The sequence below is a fragment of the Coturnix japonica genome, chromosome 5, assembly GCF_001577835.2.
Source record: "Coturnix japonica isolate 7356 chromosome 5, Coturnix japonica 2.1, whole genome shotgun sequence".
NCBI classification, from domain to species: Eukaryota; Metazoa; Chordata; class Aves; order Galliformes; family Phasianidae; genus Coturnix; species Coturnix japonica.
This window is the reverse complement of record NC_029520.1, coordinates 5,098,922-5,113,431: the sequence shown is the minus strand read 5'-3', so window position 1 is coordinate 5,113,431 and position 14,510 is coordinate 5,098,922. Positions and strand designations below refer to the sequence as shown.

Sequence of the window (14,510 nt, the reverse complement as noted above, 5' to 3'; positions counted from 1 at the left end):
AATCCATGTGATCCAAAGTTAACTTTCAACTTAAATTAATACTCCTCTTGCCTATTTTGACTGAATGCAAGGGATCTCTACAAGAAAACATGCTCTGGATTAATGGTATATAAAATGAGTGAAAAAACAAAATCCTCACAAACAACAACCATTGAGTTTCCTCGAAAGCGACATCAGGATTTCCTCTCTAGTTCAGAGGAAACAAAGGCCCTACTTACTTCACATGCAGTTTAAAAACACCCCGCTTTCTTGAAGGTATAGCATTTATGCTGACAGATAACTAACAAACAATGAAAACCTCAAGAGCTAAAGGTCTTCATTTTGCTGCTAGGATGAACCAGCTTCCAAGATCTTTCCATGAAGGCTGGCACTCCCGCTCAGCTGCAACGCAAAGCAATACACCATGTCAGAGGTCACAGTGCAAAAACAAACCTAAACAAAGCCCACCAACAAAAAACCATGTAGCACCTCTGGAGGATCATCATTACCAGGGTGTCTGAAACTTGAATTGCACTATTTGATCTGTGGAGCCTCATTATACTGACAACAGTTCCAGCAGGGGAACCATATAAGAAATTTCCTCAAACAATTAAAATACCATCAAAAAGACCCAAAAATGTAATACAAGCCACAATACTCCCTCAGTAACCCACAGTTTGCGCCGCAAGTAGAAATATTTTTAGTTTCAAGGTACAGAATAAAAAAGAATTAACTTTGTTCTTCTATTTTATAAACATGCCCCCCCCTCCAAGGCTGTAAGCATTATTGTTTAGCAAACAAAGGACTATGGAAAATCAAACACATCAAGAGAAATATCATCCAAATGAAAAATCTTGCTTTTGACAACTTTCAAGTAATTTCAGAGGTAATACTTGCATTCTTTATAAAACGTTCATAGTTTTCTACTTATTCAGCTTTAATTTATGCTCTCCATAACATCAGGAAGGAAAAGCACATGACTGGCTGACTTGAAGTTCACAGAACAAGCAAATCATAAAGACAAAAATACCTTTTTAATTATCATAATGTTGTACGTACATTGATAACAATCAGAGGTAAGAAACTCCGCAAAGAATCATAGCTCAGAATGAAGAAGCCACTTAATTTGGTAACTCCTAGAAACCAGCCCTGTCACTGCATTTACAAAGAGAACAGTACAGTGCTCCAGTGTCTTAAATGTGCTGTCCTACATTAAACTACAACTCTAAACAATTCTCATTTTCCTGAAAACTACTGCTTCACCATTCACAGGAGAGAAAAAGAACCCCTTGGTAATCCTAACCAAAAGCAAATATGCTTTAAGAAACAAAAAGGCTTATAGTAATTAAAAAGTAATGACTTTTTCCTTTATGCTCCCTATATAAAGTGAGCATGAGGGAAGATATACTGGACTAACACCTTTTCCTTCCCATAAACTGATACAATAGCTAAACATTGAGGAGTAATGTGCTGACCCTGATGCTCCCAGTCACTACACTCAATTCCTTATAGCAGAGAAATTGTAAACGTGGTAAATAGCCAGTCTCCTGGCTTACAGATACATCAGATCAAGTCCCTCTATCATACTCCTTCCCTCCCCCAGCCTCTCTCCATCTGCTCCCTCCTGGGAAGGCAGTGCTAGCTTAATGGCCGTGTGCTTTTACCTCTAATGTGCTGATAGAAGTTAATGTCTGGTGCAATAAGTGGGGACTCTGCTGCAAGGAAGCCTCCAGTCTTGTTTTTTCCTTGTTAACATCTGCTGGAATCTTTCTAGGCCTCTGTCAAGCAGCATGCAAGGAATAGTGGGTCTTGGAATATGAAATCCAAAATTCATGACAATGATGCTTCTTACAATGTACCAATAATTAAGCAATCTTTCGGTAAAAACAGGAGGGTGTTGCAATTTTCCTGCTTGTCTCTCCCCTCAGCATAATGATGCATACCTAGAAAATATGCTTATTATAAAATCAGGGGCAAACACTCCTCTGACAGCAGAGTACAGCAGGTGAGCTATCTGTTGGTCTTGTGAGCTACAAGAGAAGAGACTGGCTATACACCAAATGTTGTTATTTCTTCAGTTAAATCACTACAGCTCACTGTAAGAGATGTTAAATAAATCTCCTTGCACCACTGAACTTCTGCTATACAAGCCCATTTTCTCAAGCTATCCAAAAGTTTTACAGAGTTCTTAAGCAAAACTCATCAAGTGCTCCTCTGGGAAGGAGACATGCTACATGCTTGTCCCTTTGTTTCTCTTTTTTTTTTTAATAGATACTCATGCTAGGCAACTGACTGTACAATGAGAGCCACATACAGAAGCTGAACATCAGAAATGGAAACTCCAAAGTATCCGTGCAACGCTCAGAACAGAACTGATGCTCACCATCAACATTTGAAAACAGTTCTACATCAAACAGAAGCAAGCAAGCTGCACGTGGCCATTTGACATACAACACAGACCTCTAAATCCACACTGTTTACAGGGCTTTCCTTTCTCTTATTTATCTAACACAATAGTCAAACAAGGGTTTGTAAATAAAATGTGTAACAGGTGTGCACACATAGCCCCTGGGCTTGCAATCGCCTTGCATCACCAGGAACAAGCTCTCATCCCCTCTGGCAGGCAGGCAGGGCTGTCCTTGTTCCACCACTAGCAAAAAAAGCTTGAGCCCGAAAAAAAGGAATAGATTTCCCACGTGGTGCCTGCAAATTCTGGAAAGTATCAACTCAGTGACTGGTTATAATGATAGAACACCCTCTCAGTCCTTGCACTTAGCCTACAGGCTGTGTTCTTCCATTCTGACCACTAGGGCTGATTTCATGAGGCCATACGTGATACCTGGGGTCTGACTAACACACTGATGGGTCTGTGAGACATGCGGCTCAGCCTGTTCCTACCAATACAACTCTATCAGCAAATGAAACCAGCTGTGGCTTTCACCTGAGGACAATGTAAGATGGAAACAGAGCAATCAACAGAGCAATGGTGACAGAATATTTTGAACCTGTCCTATGTTTGTTATAATAATATTGGCACTTTTAGAGTACCAGTCTTCCAGGGATGCCTAAATACTTTTAAAGGTAGGTTGGCATTGTTTCTTTTAGCAGAGACAAAAAGAAAGGTCAGAAACATAACCAATTCTTCAAGGGAGATTAGCGTAATTTGACTATACTGTATAAACACAATATAGGGGGACTAATTTTGAGCTGTAATTACAAGGCTGCAATCTCTGAGCCATATTTCACCACTGTACAAACGTTTCACTTCCAGCATGCTCTGCTCAGGCATCTCAGAAGGCTTTAGATATAATTAAAGTGTACCCTCATGAAAAAAAAAAAGTTCTCCTTTAGCATTTGAAATTAAAACTGAGAATATATTTTATGCTTAGATTTTGTAGAGTACACAATTTAAAATCATTAAGACAAACAGAAATCTTTCATTATTTTGACTCACGGGGACACATGCACACGCTCCAGTAAAACATTTCCTTAATGACAATTAAAATTAACAGCTTTGCAGCTCAGTCTCCATTGTTCCACTGTGCAAGAATGAGAAAAAGCAATCTGTTAGCTGCTCTCTTCTTGAGGGGAAACTCTTGATCTTGGGACAGCTGTAGGGATTCTCACCTACAGCTGTCCTCCCCCCCCCCTCCTTTCTGCTGGAATCCCCCCTCCCATGGGCAGCTCAGCTGCTCTGGAGGCAGCTGTGAATGGCTGCTGCTGGCTGCTTAGTGGGAGTAGAAAAACAGGTTTGTTTTGTTTAAGGCACAGCATCGTTGAAGTGCATTTCAGCAGCCACCCCTGCCACAGAAGGAGCAGAGGGATGGGAGTTCAGATTGCAAAAGGTGAGCTGAGGCTGTGAGGCAGAAGGAAGGCTCAAGTTTTAACTACTACCGTTCAGTGTACTCCTGTTCTTAGTATTATTACTTCAATATAATTTACTCCATCTGAGTTGTACTGGGTTTTTTTTTCTATAGCGAAGCAGTGAAAGAAACTAAGATGCTCGCAAGCTCCGTATGCTCTTCTAAGAAATGTTATTTAATTGACAGAGCAGCAACTGGCACCAAAGCTGTGATTCTTCAGCACATCAGAACCCCCTGAAAGGCCATGCCCAGCCACACAAGGTACAGCTTACTCTGAACATCTGTATTCCTCAACCCAAATTCCTCGATGTATGAACATCTCACCTCTATTCTCTAAATGTCAAGTGAGTCCATATTCTACAACTGCCAATCTTTCTCTTCCTTCCTAAATACCATACACCTTTTATGAAGCTCAATTTGAGAACGTTACAAATCAAATGCATTAATTTTCCACTGATATCACTGAGGGTTTATAAAACCCATTATGTGCAGGATGCCTGCCCTGAAAGAAGAAATACACCAGACACTGTTTGTCAAGGTTAGTAGTCTAACAAGATCTTTGGGTCTTAACAATTTAAAGCCTTAACAGTGTTAAATGTTTTTTTCTTCCAAGCATACAGCTGCATTTTTATATTACTATTATTAATATATATTCACTTTTATACACACTCATACACATATATGTATAGTTGAATAAAGTACATAAAGTTCCACTAATATAAAACAATGTTCATACCCTATTTTAAAATAAGAATATTCACCTGGGGAATTACTCTGGTACAGAAAAGGCAGTAAAATTATATAGTTGCAGATCATTCAGTGTATCTCCAGGTATGCAAAAACTCATTCAGAAGATTTTCTCTTGCACTGAAATCTCTTATCTTTCTTACTTCATTAGTACTGCAATTAAAACAGACCGGTTTTGACATGTAGAATCACAGAATGCTAAACACACCAGCTACCAAACCATTTTGGTGAGGGCTGAGAAAAGCTGATGAACATAACTGCAACTCCCTCTAGATGGATCGTGGGCTGCCAGCTCCTCTCCATGTACTGATGCTGTCCCAAGGCCACATGCTATCACTGCTCACTTGTACTATTGGCACCGCTGACTGCAGCCTCATGCGGAACATATCAAGGGTCTTAACCAACTTACACACCTTTTGCTTTCTTTTCAAACCTTATTACTAGAAGGAGCAGCTCCCTGCCTTTTAAATCCTCCCAGTACTCAAAGCAGCCTCATACAAAAGTCCCCTCCAATCGACAGTGCTGTAGAACGGAGGGGGCAGCACTACAACAAAGAAGCAAGAAGCAATTGCCTCTGGAAGTCATAATTCCAAACAGCAAAACAGGCGAGTGCTACAATTTGCAGAAGAATAATCATCATTAAGAAGCAAATATATGCTTCATCATTATTATTATTTTGCAGCTGCCCTTTAAAGCAGAGAATTAAGGCAGTGTAGTTCATTAAAAGTAAGCAAAGATAAATATTGCATGTAGAAAACATTCAAATGCAGGCATTTAATAACATCTTCAGACAATTGGTGAAACCTATGGGTTTCATTGCCCTGAGACAACCAATAATTCCACACACTATCCCTTTATCCAAAATAAGCTTACAGTGTAAATTGTCCACCTGCTCAAATATTAATTAGTGGAGAAATACAATATAAAAACTGAACAAAGTCATAGAATTCACGCTACATGAGCATCTAAGTAACTGATAAAACTGCTATCAGTCAGCCTAGGCAAAGGGTGTTTTGATGCACTGTTATTTACCTGATGGTACACTTAAATGGATACACTAAGAAGTGCTGGCATGAAAATATACATAGACAATTAAGAAGAACAGTATCCATGCTGATTAAAACTACACAACACTACTATGTGAAAGACAGAAGATAACAGCAGGGGAAAAAGGATAAAGCCTCAGGGAACAGGAAGTCCAATTCCAGTACTTCTTTGAACACCATCTTTGTACTGGTGAAATTCCAAAGGCTCTTAATTTACTCCACAGGAGGTGAGAATCTGGCCCGACGAGTACCACAAACAGGAATGGCTCGATATGTGCCAAGAATACAGTTCTCAGCTTTACAGGTGAAAATTCATATGCATAAAGAAATAACTAATTTACAAGTTAGTTCCTTTAGGGAAGAACAGTGTCCTCAAACTACATCCAGCCACTGTGTTACAGTATGCAGCAGAGCCCCACAGCAACAGACTGTCCAGCTACTCACACACGTCACAACACTCAGTTTCTGTGTTGCTTTGCAAATTACTCAACAGCCCACAGTTTTTTAATATTAGCTTTTCACTAAATAATAATAATAATAATATAAAAGCTCCTCAAATGCCATCTTTACATAAAAATGCATGCAGACAGCAAGACAGAAAAGCAGAACTGCAAAACGAAATCAAACAACCCTGGCAGCTGCAGCAATGTGGCACTATGAAAGCCAACAGCATAAAAACTAACCACTGTTTCCTTGTTAATGTGTTGCTTTTACCAATTCTCTGTTCAGGACTTCTTGCATGAAGATACCATGTCAAAAACAGCGCTTCCATTAAAAACACTGGGGTGACAAATAAAGAAAGAAGACCCCCCCCACCACCACCCCCGAAGTTACAATATGCTCTAATTCCCTTCCCCCCCATCCAAGAAACTACCCATAGCCTTTGTCGTATCTTCACTTCTTGCCCTCCTCTGCCCACAACTCCTGGCACTTATTAGGATCCTAGCACTTTCACCTCAACAGGTTTATCAAAAACCCATCACTTGCTATCAATGCCTACAGCCTCAACTCACCCCTGTGCTGCAGTGTTGTATCTTGGCCATAACTTCATCAGACTAGTCTTCTCCCTATTTTAATATTCTCCCTATTTTAAAATTTAAGAGATACAATTATCTGTGCACCTCTGGAACGAGAGGTGAGTAATCCTTTAACGCTGAACACTACACATCTGAACACTACACATCGTTGGTCCTAAAATCAGCTCCCATTCCAATCAGCTGTCAGTAAGAAAGGGTTCTTTAAAACTGCCTTCTCAGTCTCTATCGTTTGTTCTGAGTTGTTGTGTTAAGCCAGAAGCGCAATACAGAGTGCAACACTTGCAACAGAAATTTGCTGACAAAAGATCTGAACAGCGAATAAGAAATGGAAATAGACCTAAAGCAAACAGAGTTACAGCGTCGTTGCAGAAATAAAGCAAATGTAATTAACAAAAACGTCAATGGTCACTCGCACAGCAGCCACTCCAGCATCCTTTCTCGGGAAAGTTGCTTTACAGAAGGTCGTAACCACACGAAATCCTATTAGAAGGTGCTGAACTCTTACATTGTGTCTCTTCCGGTAGGTTTCTACATAACAAAATGCAACGAAGTAGCCAACAACTTTTTCACTCTTATTATGCAAAATCCTTATCACATTCAATAGCGTGACATCACTCCAAATCCTGACTCACAATGGCAAAGAGCAGGTCAAGAGATGTCCTCTTTGTTTTAGTTTCAAGTGCTTTTCAGTCTATTAGCGTTGAAAGAAAAAGAACCTTAACAGAACTAACCGATAAAGATCAAACCTGCCTGAACAATGGGAAGGAAATTGAGAGTTAAGGCGAATACTCGGTTCAGAACGCAGCCGGTTGCAGCTCAGACCGTGCCCGCTATTCCAAGCAGCATTTGGGTTCTATTCTAAGCAGCATTTGGGTTCTATTCCAGGCAGCATTTGGGTTCATCGGGGCAATCGCACGGCAGCCTCCCGCTCCTTTGTGCTCACGTTGTGCAGAGCCGGCATGCGGCACACGTTCCCAACAACGGCGAGGACAAAGGATACAGTGACCGGGGGGAGGGCACAATTAGTCCCAATTAGACCTATTTCGCAGGGAGCTGGACAGACGGGGGAAGGGAGCATCGATTTTAAAGGCTCGGGTGCCTCGGGCAGGTAGCGGGGCGAGCAGCAGAGCTGGGTGTGCAGAAAGGTGCCGCATCACCGTGCCTGGGGCAGAGCTTCCTCGGGACAAGTTGGACAGCCGATGCTATTCAGTTGGCCATACACACACACACACACACACATCATCGGTAATACTTACATATGCACATGAGGAGGCTGGAACCTGCTCTGGTTAATGTTGTAGTGCGTGAAGGCCTGCGTCGGGTTGGAGCTGTACTCATCCACCGTTACGGTAACTTTGCCTTGTGAAGGAATTCCATGAGCCATCCTTCCTCCTTATGGACATGAGCAACTCACAGCTTCCCAAGGCAGAGAGCAGGGCAGGGCATCGTGTTCCTGGCAGCTCCCCAGGCCGAGCAGCTCCTCGCCAGCAGCCCCAAGCTATAAGGAAAAGCACAGGCTCAGCTCTGGATGGACACATCACTCCCTCCTCTCCCCATTTCCAGCCAGAGATCTCCTGTCCCTTTGTTGGTGCACCCCTTGCCCTACTGCTATTCACACTTGTGCTCAACACATTAACACCATCATCATTACCTACGAATGCTTAAGAAAAGGCTTTATTTTCTGTAAAGCAAACTGTGTAGAAAGCCTCAGTTAAGCACACTATACTTAAAATTATTTATTTTGAGTGACATCTAATTGCAACCACGACAATTAACAAGTAAACTAGTTTCCTGAAGGACAAGAGGCTTTCCATAGGCACGCATTGTTCCAAGGCCCTACTGTGGCTTCATAAAATGAGTGATAGGGACTGCAGGGAAGCAGAGACAAGGCAGTTTACAAAGCAAAAACTCTTTAGTTTCTACACACGCAACACCGGTGTGCAATTTACAAAACTTAAAAGAGATAAGAAAGAGGAGAGTTTTGACAGCCAAGCATCAAACCGAGCGACATTCTTCCACTGTGATACTCCTGACTTCTCTTAGCTTCCAGGCCAAAATGTGTTTGCCATGTGTAAGGTTTGGAATCTTTTGATTTGTATTCAAAATATATTTTTAATACAAAGACTAATTTCCAGTTTGGCATGAAGTACGATAAAAATGCCTTGCAAATGGCAGATGGCCTGCTATAGGCCATTTATTTTATTATTTTACAACCTCAGGCCTATGTAGGCTTCCATATGTTAGCTGGGTTAAGACAGTCGGCAACCTCCATTCCAGTAATTGGGTTCTATTCCTCATCTCCTTCATTGCTTAGAGAAAAAAAGGGAGGAAAAAAAAAGGCCAGATGAAACTAAGCCATAAAGTTCCCATTTAAACAGAGCCACCAGTGAGACAGTACTCCCAGTAGATGAGATGATGCTCTGCTCTTTGCATTAACCCCCTCTCCTAAGGCTAAACAAGAGTTTTAGGGGTAAAGCACAGCAAGGTGAGCGTTATTAGACCAAATCTTTGCTATGTTTTAAGATAACGCTACAACTGCTTACGAGTCATAACGGAATGGTTACCAGCCCGAGTTTGCAGCTGTTTCCTTAATTTCCCTTACAATTATATTTCAGTGTTATTTTGCATAACAGTAAAAAAAACAACCCAACAACCACCTGCTTCAAATTGCAGCCCTGTTCCAAGAACCCTCATTCTTTTGAGATACAAACTACGAAGCGCACGCAACACAGAGCTGCATAATTGCCCTGCGCTGAAAAGTAAATACAAATGAAAACATCTTCCTGTCGGAGAAATTGCTGCCATTAACAAGCAGGCTCTCCAGCCAGGCCCCGAGGAAAAAGACCAAGTTTTGCTTTTCGCAGCAAGAACTTCAGCGTTTGCATAAATTAAGCCCAGAGAAAATTACATGGCTAATGGTATTATTGTGTTGGGTGTTTTTGCAATTAAAACTACCATACAAAACACGCCAAACCAACACAAAATCTGCTCGGACATTTAGAAAAGCCCATTCAGAGTGTTTGTGATAATCTAGTATAAGAAAGGTCAGAGAATTACGTTCCATATAGCGTAGTTTGCTCGCAGGAAAAAAAGAATCCAATTTGTTCATGAGTTCCTAACAATCCAGGCTCCAGAAAAATTACAACAAGCTGATATAAAACATGATTAAGGGATGCTTGAAGAGCTGCATTAAATACTTTAAAGCTGACTTTCAGAACGATTTTAAGTATAGGAGCTCCAATTGCTTCCCAGTGTACTAGGCTTTAATCTTGAGAATGAACCCCTGCGCTTCAATTAACACAAAGCCGAGGAGCATCCTTGGGAAATGAAACCCAGCAGCCAAAGCCGGGCTGCGGAAGCACCTCTCACCTACTGCCAGCGCCCAACCGGGAACTTCTTTAACGGGGACCTCGCTTTAAAAAATGCCAAGCTGAACACTTAAACTTTAAACACACGTTTATCTGGAGCCTAAGCTGTTCGCTTCCTTCCTTTTTCTTTAAGGCTATTCTGAATCCCTCCCGTTTTTTCCCTAATCATACTCACTCTCCGAAGATGACAGGCAGCAGATGAGGACAAAAGAATAAAAGTTGCGTTATCTCCCCGTGAACTAACTCAGTTTCTCCCGCCTCCTACGGCAGTTTCTAAGAGGGGCTTCGCCGCAGGTGCAGCCCAGCAGCCCCGTACGGTTACATCCCGTGAGCAGCGCTGCCCGGCCGGCTGTGAGCACCGCCACGGAGACGCATTGTGCAGAGCCGGGCACCGCCGCGCTGCAAACCGCCGGGAGCCTTTTCGCATAGAAGGTCTGGCACAAACTGACACGCGGCTCGTTTCAAAATGAACGAGCCCTTAAAGTATCGGGAAACTAACACGGATAAGTCATTGGAACCTCAGCGGTGCATTTAACGGAGAGCTACGCGTGGAAGCTCTACGTACGTGAGCGCACAGCGATGCATGAAAAAAACACCGCGTTTCCCTCAAATAAAACACCGACGCTCCCCGACTTAAATTGCACAAACCATCCCGTTGTCCAGCACAGCACTGCAGAGCGGGGCAAGGAGCAGCGTGGCCGGGTAAGGATTACCCGACGCGGCCCCACGCTCGCCGCACCGCGGCCCCGCGCCACCCTCGCCCCGGCTCCCACCCTCGTTACCGCTCGCTGCCGTGACGGCCGCGCTCCGTGGAACGACTCCGGGCTCCCTTCGAGCCGCCGTCCCGCGCCGCCGAACACGGGAGGGCCGAAGCCGTCGGCAGCCCGCCGCCGGACCCCGGCCGCCCAACCTCCGCCCGCCGCCGGCTCCCGGGCCGCCCCGGCCGCGGCCCCGCGGGGCGCCGGGCTCGCCCCCCACCCTCCCCCGCTGATTGACGGCCGCGGGCGGCCAATGACTCCGGTCGACGGCGGCCCGGCGCGTGCCGCAGACCACGCCCCGCGCCCCCGGCCCGGCCCCGTTCTCCCGGCCCTGCCCCCGCCCGGGCGCCGGCTGCCGGCGGAGGAGCCGCCGAGCGCCAACTTTGCAGCGCGCCCCCTGCGCCGCGCGGCTGCGAGCCGGGCTGAGCGGCTCGGGATGCGGGAGGAGCCGCTCTGCCCCCCGCTACCCCCGGGCGGTCCGTTCCCGAGCGTCTCGGGCCTCCCAGATCGGGGATCCACGGCGCTCTCCACCCGAGCGGGGAACTCCGCAGCCCCGGGGGCCGCCGGCCGTTCGCCTTCGCTACTTTCGTGGCGCTCTCCCCCCCCGCTCCCCGGCAGCGGCACGACGCTCCCCGGCCTACACACCCGCCCGGCGCGGATGGAGGCGGCGGGGGCACGGCCCGGGGAGGAGGGCAGGGCAGGGCGCGCTCGCTCGGCGCCGCCGCAAACCGCGCCGGGGCTGCGGGCGGCTCCGCACCGCACCGCCCCGACCCGGCTCGGAGAAAGGGGGGGGGGTTAGCGGTGCCGTATTGTTGTGAGGGAGCCCGGCCCCACGCCGCCGAGCTGCCGCCCGTTTCCCCCCGCGCTCGCCCGTGGCACGGCCCCGCCGACCGCCGCTTTGTGCTTGGCCGCCGCCCGCCGGAACCCCCCGCCCGCGACCCGGCCCCCGCTCACCTCCCCTCGGCGGCTCCCGCTGCGGCCCGGGGACGCCGTCAGCGCGGGCGGCGGGGCCGCGCCATGGGGCGGCGGGGGCGCGGCCGGGGCAGAGCCTGCACCCGACCCCGCTGCGTTGCCCGGCGGCGGCGGCGGCGGCCTGGGTGCGGTGCAGTGAGCGGAGCTGCCACTGGGGTCAGGGAGCAGGCACCAGGAAACGCGGCGGCCACGGAGCGCTGCTCTCGCGCACACACATATACACACACACACACACCCCCGCACGCACAGCTCCTCCCGCTGCCTCGCACTTCGCCCCCCCGGGCACGGAGGGAGGGAGGATTTGCTGCTGCATTTCCCAAGTGCGGCAAAGCCTCCTCTACCGAGCCGGGAGGGGAAGGGAGGCCTCCGAGAGCGGCAGCTCCTTGCCGGGGTCAGGGCGGGGAGGCCGGGGCCGAGACCCGCAGGGCGGCCCCTGCCCGCGGCTCTGCCCGCAGCCCCGGCATCTCGCGGCGCTGCGGCTCTTTCCCACCGCCCGGGGGGATAGAAAACATCAACACCGCCAATTCACACATACACACGCGCGAAAATAAAAAGAAAATAAAAGAAAAACAATCCCCCCCCCAAAAAAGGTTTCCACAGGCTGCGCACCTTGCTTGGCTCCAGAGCACTGCAGTGGTGTGCTGTGCCGGAGATGAGCTAACCTCGGCAGCCGGGAGAAGAACAGAATCGGCAGCGTGGGCTGGTCGTTCTAGGCTGAATGTCGTCTTAGGGTAACTGGGGCTTTTCTACGCAGAGGTGAAAGAGGCAGAATCAGAGAGGTTGCTGGTGGCTTTTTGGCTTTCTTTTGTGTCAGCAGCCACAATGGTGACAAAGTAAAGAAGCGAAGGCAGATGTGTTTGTTCCTTCTCTTCGAGACAACAAATGAGGACTGCCAGCCATATATCCATAGTGCAAAGAAGAAAAAAAAAGCCTAAGAAGTGGGCAGAAAAATAAGTGACTGCTAAGAACGTGCCATGTCCTATGAATTTCCAGTAAATAATTTCAGCTCAGGCCAACCTTGGGGTATGCATGGCAACTAGAGGGGATTTTCTTTGTTGTTGAAAACAATGAGAAGGTTCCAGGCATTGTCAGACAAATCCACTACGATGGGTTGTCCTGTTTGGAAGGACAAGAAGAAAAATCAACCTGGAAAAAGAATTCAACTATGTCTTTCCTAACATTACATGAGACCTTTCTGATCTTTTATTACCTCCGTTTTTCCTTGCAGCAGAAGTAAACACCACCGACCAAAGGAACTATTCTGTTTCAGACAAAATGGTCCACAAATCAAAGCAACATCTCCCAGGAAGTTTTGCCTGCCATAAAAGCTGAGGCCATTGCTTGCTACATATTTTTTAGCTGACTGACACCAAGGAAAAATAGGCAACAGAGCACTGTGCCCACCCAGCCAGCCCTATGTGAGCAGGAGCCCCTCTGGGGACACTCAGCCTGCCCTTCTGATTCACCTCACAACTGCACTAACACCTGTGCTGGGACAGAGTTGGGAGTGGGACACAGAGAGGATAGCAGAGCTTCACTGGTACCAACCCCGGGTAGATATAAAGATACCAGGGGACATGAGTGGGTTTGACACAGAACCCACTGAATCCCTTCTTTGCAGTCACAGAAGCAAGGCTTTTCCTTCATAGCACATCATAGCACTGTAACAACCAAGAAGCTCCTAGCACAGCAGAAAAGACAGGGAGGAAGTATTGGTAAGTGAAAGAAAGCTCAAAGAGCTCTCTGATAACTTGTAACAGAAGTCTGAGCAAACTCCTCTTCTGGCTCTCTGAGAACAGAGCGCTTTTCAAAGTACCTACTTCTAGAAATGCATTGGCCCAAGAGTTGCTATCAGAGGGAAAAATAGCTTTCTTGAATTGATGGAAAGGTTTCCAGTGAAAGGAGTTCTCTATTTCTCTGCCTTTACTTTCCAAATAAAAAGAGCAGCTCAAAATGCAAGTTATGTGAGTAGGGACAAAGAAAACACCCTTATTTTGGCTTGTTCCCTCTATTATACAAACTTTTGAGTCATCTTTGAAATAGAAGGGATAAAAATGAGAGGAGAGGAAGTCACCAATTGTTTGGTGGCCAACAACACACATACCATGGGAAAGCATAGTATTAGATATATAAAACAAACAAACAACACCAGCTTTGAGGATACAAGCTGTTCTTTCAGCTCTTAAATTGTCTTTCCTTTTCAAAAATCAGAGATGGGAACTAGCAGCTAATTAAACCTTAATGAATGAATAATATATATATATAACCTCTTGGCTTTTAATTTTTGTAGCCTCCACTGTTAAAAATCGTTATCTGACTTTTTCCTCTCTCTAGTATGTACCCATACACTAACCTGTCAAACACGCCAGCAAACACTCTATCTTCAGGAAGAGTCCATGGCTTCTCCAAACAAGTACACCAGGTTTTTGGAAGGACAGTTCTCTTCAGGAAGAAAAACTGAAGCCTTTTGTCAGAATCTGCAGGCAGAGAGGAACATCGTTATAATGCTGGTAGAGCATCAAGCAAGACTACTGAAGGAAGTATCACTAGTTGTCCTCTAGGCATTCTTCTATTTGACGGACAAGAACGTTGTCACAGGATAATGATTGTCTGCTGCTTTTCCCCTATTAAATTAAATATTTGCTTGGAACTTTCTCTGCAGAGACAAAAACGGATGCAAAAAAGCAGTAGATGAACCATCTTCCCTTCTAAAAACTATCAGTGTAACTGCTAGTCAAGA

General features: G+C 46.1%; 2 protein-coding genes across 5 annotated transcripts in view; one reads left to right on the top strand and one right to left on the bottom strand.

Annotated features, from left to right (window-relative positions):
- Positions 1-14,510, bottom strand: part of MPPED2 (metallophosphoesterase domain containing 2) — a 164,814-nt gene that overhangs the window by 78,329 nt on the left and 71,975 nt on the right. Inside the window, exons 4-6 of one of the 4 annotated variants that reach the window (XM_015863521.2) lie at positions 14,124-14,247; positions 12,380-12,516; positions 7,929-8,170 (exon numbers count right to left, since the gene is read on the bottom strand). In XM_015863521.2, the coding sequence (XP_015719007.1) occupies positions 7,929-8,056 (128 nt within the window). In that variant the 5' untranslated portion in view covers positions 8,057-8,170; positions 12,380-12,516; positions 14,124-14,247. Of the gene's footprint in view, positions 1-7,928; positions 8,171-10,822; positions 10,951-11,752; positions 11,854-12,379; positions 12,517-14,123; positions 14,248-14,510 lie in introns of those variants that run through there. The other 3 variants (XM_032444982.1, XM_015863524.2, XM_015863523.2) reach the window with 3 other exon arrangements.
- On the top strand, positions 10,620-11,597 carry LOC107314334 (translation initiation factor IF-2-like). The gene has a single exon (XM_015863462.1). It carries the CDS (start codon positions 10,620-10,622, stop codon positions 11,595-11,597), a length of 978 nt encoding a protein of 325 aa, XP_015718948.1.